General features: G+C 37.2%; 1 protein-coding gene across 1 annotated transcript; it reads right to left on the bottom strand.

Moving 5' to 3' along the window:
- Window positions 1–572: 572 nt before the first annotated feature.
- Window positions 573–5,385, bottom strand: il22ra2 (interleukin 22 receptor, alpha 2). Its single transcript, XM_068717024.1, has 6 exons — window positions 5,309–5,385; window positions 4,059–4,173; window positions 3,447–3,628; window positions 2,694–2,836; window positions 1,905–2,062; window positions 573–1,313 (listed from the first exon to the last, which is right to left on the bottom strand). The coding sequence occupies exons 1-5, from the start codon at window positions 5,370–5,372 to the stop codon at window positions 1,913–1,915; spliced, it is 654 nt and encodes a 217-aa protein (XP_068573125.1). The 5' UTR covers window positions 5,373–5,385; the 3' UTR covers window positions 573–1,313; window positions 1,905–1,912.
- Between the last annotated feature and the right edge of the window lie 207 nt (window positions 5,386–5,592).

The following is a 5,592-nucleotide window of genomic DNA, read 5'->3' as shown; positions in this document are numbered from 1 at the left end:
CCAGACACTGGTGGTGGTGATGAAGGCAGTCGCTGCAATCCGATGATGAATGAGGAGCACGACTGTGATGCTGGCTGGAGGTGACTGGGGTGGAGGGTCTCATCCGATTTGAAAAAGTCATAGTATAGCATGTTGGAAAAAAGTCATGAAAACATCATAGTTCAGTATGTCGAAAAAAAGTCATAGTATAGCGTATTGGAAAAAATAGTTTAATATGATGATAAACTCAAGAAAATGTAATTGTATAGTCAAAAAAGTCATAGTATAGCATGTAGAAAAATTCATAGTAAAGAGTAAAATAAGTCATATGTATAAGTCATAAGTCAAGTATGTTTTAAAACGTCTTAAAAACGTCATAGAAGAGTATGTCCAAAAATCTTGTAGTAAAGTATGATGAAAAAAGTCAAAAAATATATATAGTAGAGCATGTTGAAAAAAGTCATAGTATAGTATATACAAAAGTAATAGTATGGTATGATTAAAAAAGTCATACAAACTTCATAATATAGTATGACAGATAGGGCAGAATATACCAGTGTAGTCAAGTATTGTGCTTTTATTTGTAACATGAAACATTCAAGTTTTGCATCTGCTTTGGCACAGGTTTATGTTAACCTTTAGATGACATTCATTGAGAGTTGCTGTGCGGAAGGGAAAACAAGTACGAATTGTGGTCACAGTATTAAGACAGTATGAACTTCATCCTTCCCATCCCTGAACAAACGATTGTCCTCCATTCAAAGGAAACAAAGTGAAATGTTAAAACAAAAACCAAAAAAATTGCTAAATGTGTGATTCACTGATGTCATGTGAAATGATTTCTGGTTTCTGTAATCAGCTGAAAGAATAAGTTAACATAAACTGCTCTACTTCATTGTGCTTGTAGTGTGTGTGAAATATAAGCTGGGCTTCATGAAAACAACAAAACAAAGTAAAAAAATATGAACAAAATAATCTTAACTTGAGGTCTACTCAATAACTTTTTCCAGAGCTTTGAATCACATTTCACATCATCATGACATCACCAGTGGTTGGAGTTAACTCAGTGATTCCCTGAAGGGGAATAAAAGCTTGAAAGTGGACCTTGAGTTAAGATTATCTTATAACTATTTCTAACAAAATGTATTTAAAAAGAAAATCTCTTCTTGACTGAGACAATGCAGTGTCCTGGAGGCTGACATCAAAAGTGAAAGTGTACCTACACAATCCTTAATGCTTTTGAGAATAAAGTGCAGCACTTTTATTGGCACGGAGGTAGCGAAGGATAATTAAAGCTGAACTGATGGATGAAAAGTCCAGCTTGTCCAGTTCGTCTACAGCAAAGAGAAGTGGGAAAAAAAGAAGAGAAAAGATTAATTAACTGCACAAAGGAATAATAATCAAAATGAATGACTTACTAGAATTGCATTATCAGCGCTCTACAATTCCAATACAGATCTAAAAATAGTGCAAAGGGTGGGGTGAGCAGAGATAATTATAGTCATTGTGGAGAAACTCTCCTGCTAAGATTTCTCCTCCAGGAGTTTCATTTTTCCTCCCTCTTTCTGTCCTACTGCCTCAGGCCAATGTCGTGCGACAACTGATCCTTGACTTCTCGTTTGGTAATCTTTTGTTACAGCGGAGAGGTTACCTTTCACACTCAAACAATGCTGTCCGGCTCGGACACAATCGCGCGACGCAGACACTTGTGCCACATTCTCACGGATCAAATAGCTTTCTACTACTGGGATCTGTGGCTGAGCTCGACTCAACAAGCTGATTTATATTAACAAACTGAAAATGTATAGAAATAATGAGAAAGATGAGTTTATGTAGGTCATCTAAACACTACCAGATATGAGTGTGTGTGTGTGTGTGTGTGTGTGTGTGTGTGTGTGTGTGTGTGTGTGTGTGTGTGTTCATACCTGTGTGATCAAAGCGTAGTGACACATTTCACAGGGCTTCGAGCGCTGCTCTTGGCCTGGAGGGGGATCATGGTCTGGGCTTGGAGGCAGTAGTTCTCTTTGTGCTTCAGCTTTTTCAGAATCAGCTTTTTAGAGCAGCAGTCCATCTTATGCACCTCCTGGAGAGGAGAGAATAAGACAGGACACAGTGACGGAGACTGTCAGACTGCATAATATCTTTACATACATACATTTTCTTTATGTTTCGTTTTGGTCTTTAATATTTATTGTTGTTATTGTTCTTCTTCTGCTCTTCCTCTTCTGTCTCCTCTCTCTCTTCTGCTTCCTCTTCTATTTCGTAAGAGTAGTAGTAGTAGTTTAAAAGTGAAATGTTTATAGTTGTTTACACATTCAACGATTACATTATATTTGTTTTAGGCTCCAGAAAGAAATGTGTTACCATGGTGGTAATTGTTTTAGTGCAGAAACGGAATCGATTAATTGATCAAAAAAACTATTCATAGATTAATTGATAATGAAAGTAATTGTTAGTTGCAGTCCTAAACGCTTTATTTTACATGCTCATCTATAGCATTACATTACAGGACATTTATTTTGTTTTCCATATAAACCTCATTAAAATATACATAAATTATTATTAAAACGTTATTCTTTATTGTTTGTCTGCAGCCAAAAACAGTATGGAGATGGAGACATAAGTCACATGAGTGAGTGTGTGTGTGTGTGTGTGTGTGTGTGTGTGTGTGTGTGTGTGTGTGTGTGTGTGTGTGTGTGTGTGTGTGTGTGTACCTCCTGTCCACTGCTGTCTATGAGGTAGATCTCGTAGTGTAGACTCCTGTGCATCTTGCGGACCATCAGCTTGGGGGGCTTCACACGGACCACGATCCCCTGCTCAGTGCGGTTCAGCTTCAAGATAGGAGAGCTGATTTTGGCTGCAGGTGCAAAATAAGGAATTTGTTTAGTTTATTTAAATTTTTTCAACGATGATGACAAAACAAATAAATCGAAGAGTACAACATAAAAGAAGGCGAAGATGATGTATTTTGTTAGTGTTTTAGTGTTTTGTTTCATAAAAAAGCAAACTTGACATCTTGCACTTCCAGCACATTTTAAACAGAACACTTTGTATGTGACTTTTTCTTGCCAAGTACCAGAATTATCACAGATTGTTTTTATCCTTTAAAAATGACTTGAATTTCTCAATTGCTATATAGACCTGGACCAGGATTGATTGAGAGTATAATAAAGTGTCTGTATTATATGTATAACTAAGTAAATTGTACTTTTTAAGTTAGTAAATACAATTTCTTGACTTAAAAAAGTGTATTTATTAGTTATTCTTTATACAGATCTTACAACCTGAACTCTTGTGTATTTCTTTTTACTGACACCTCTCCTTGAAATACTCTAGTACGTCTCCACTCCTTATAGTTATTAATAAAGAACTATGCCAGCGTCTGTTCCAGGTTGTGTGGGTCGAGGCATCAGTTTGGGTAAGCCACAATAAAACAGACGGTGAGGAAGAGGAGAGTAAACACTCACTGTCCCAGCGCGGGCTGAACCTCGGGGAGAGGGCCCAGGCTGATTTGCTGGAGGGCAGGGAGGAAGCGTGCACTCTGGCGTAATACCACTCTCTGGGGTCAGAGGTCACGACGCTGAGGTCACAGTGGGGCCTCTGGATCCCCTGACAGCCGGACACGTTCAACCACTGAGGCTCGCCATAACTGAGGAGCAGACAGTTTATTTCCCTCTGTGCAGCATGGATCATGTCTTACTGGCAGTGATGGATATATATATATATATATATATATATATATATATATATATATATATATATATATATATATATATGAATTAGCAAAGTAACTAAAGTTATCAAGTGCATGTAGTGGAGTAAAAAGTACACATTCCTCTGAATTGTAATGGAGTACTTTAACTATTGTAAACAACTTAAATCTTCCTTTAAAAAGTCATAAAATAATTCATGCATCAATGGAAAAAAGAAACACTGTGAATATTTGCAGTGTTAAATGTAGATCTGCTGTACGTTTTGTGTGTGTGTGTGTGTGTGTGTGTGTGTGTGTGTGTGTGTGTGTGTGTGTGTGTGTGTGTGTGTGTGTGTGTGTGTGTGCGTGTGTGTGTGTCATGGCTCACATCTTCCACTGGACGTAGAACTGCAGTGAGCTGCTGTTGGCAGGTGGAGTCCAGTGCACAACGTTTTTATAGTCCACGGAGTCAAACCTCACCTGGGTGGGTAGAGCGAGCATCACTGGAAGTGAGGAAGTAATTGATTACATGACGGTTTATGAGGACACAGAAGCAACAATTACCTTTTTTTTTTTTTTTTTTTAAAGGTAAAATATTGATTGATTAGTTGGTTGATAAAACAATAATGGAGGTTATTAGACGCAGCTCTTAAGTAAACAACAAAAACTGATTTACAAACAGGACGATAAAACACATAAAAATATGAAAATAGGATTTCTGCAGTTGTAGTATTTGCATCCAGTCCAAATAGCTTCTATATGGGCTCTGAAATTATATTTAAAATTAAATGTTTGGTGGGACAAAAGAGGTTTCCTGAGTTTTGTTGTGATTCTTGAAAGATTCGTATTAGAAAGATGCCTTTCACCTTTTATCAAAAACTATCTGTGGTCCTGGTCATTTGTCTTAAGGCTAAAATTTGAAAAAAAATGAAACAAACTATAGTAGTTAGATAAATCAAAGCTGATTAATCAAATACAAGTGTTGTGTCCACATTAAAATACTGCAGTTTCTATATTTTTGGGATCAGGGACGTTTCAAAGACAAAAAAAGAAAAGTGAAAATAATTTTCCTTTCAAATGTTTTTCAAGAATTCAGTCATCTGTCTGGTCAGAACCAGGACTTTGTTTCTCTCTAGAAAGACTTTCACACTGCAGTTCCTTGCAATCTCAGAGCTCATTACACACTCAAGTTACTCTCCTGAACCAGCCTTAATGTATCCAAAGTTCTACGTTTCTATTTCTTTGTTCTTGTCTTGTTGGCGATTGATAATTACTGACATTTTTTCTAAAGTCTTAGAAAGATTTATAGAGAACTCATCGTCATAATATCTAACATCAAGTCCTGTTCTGTTGCTTCTCACATTGTTCTGTTGCCTTATTATATTTTATAAGAGTGTATTCGTGAGTTGTGTTATTAGTTGGTCTGTTATATTAAAGATCAATACATTTAAAGTCACACTCCTTGATTTCGTGACATTTAAATCTGTGAAGGTCCTCTTAGCTGACTGCTGATGCTTTAAAGTGATTTTAAAAAACACGGAAAACTTCTGAGAAAGAAATCTGTGTGACGTTGAAATCAAATCAGTCAGACAAGAACAATCCATATGTCATAAAACGTGTAAATGCGTCGGCGGTTACCTTGAGCTGTGACACAGACACCCAGGTTCCCCAGCAGCACGGCTCTGAGCAGCAGATCAGTCATGGCGTTGAGGCAGTCTGAGGACGAAAGACACGCTGGACTGATGCTGCGGACAGCATGCCTTTAACATGCCATCAACTTCCTGTTTTTAAATGCCATTATGCATGGGCCATTTATGGCATTTCTGACGCAACGACCACGTTACATGGTTTGACACAGAAGTACATTTTTGTGCAATACACGTAACACACAATGGCATACATACAAAATTAAAAAATGTGTC

This window comes from Cebidichthys violaceus, unplaced genomic scaffold, assembly GCF_023349555.1.
Source record: "Cebidichthys violaceus isolate CVI_PGR_0920_01 unplaced genomic scaffold, fCebVio1.0.p SCAF_10, whole genome shotgun sequence".
Lineage (NCBI taxonomy): Eukaryota > Metazoa > Chordata > Actinopteri > Perciformes > Stichaeidae > Cebidichthys > Cebidichthys violaceus.
Note: the sequence above shows the minus strand (reverse complement) of the source record. Positions and strands in the feature narration are given on the sequence as shown.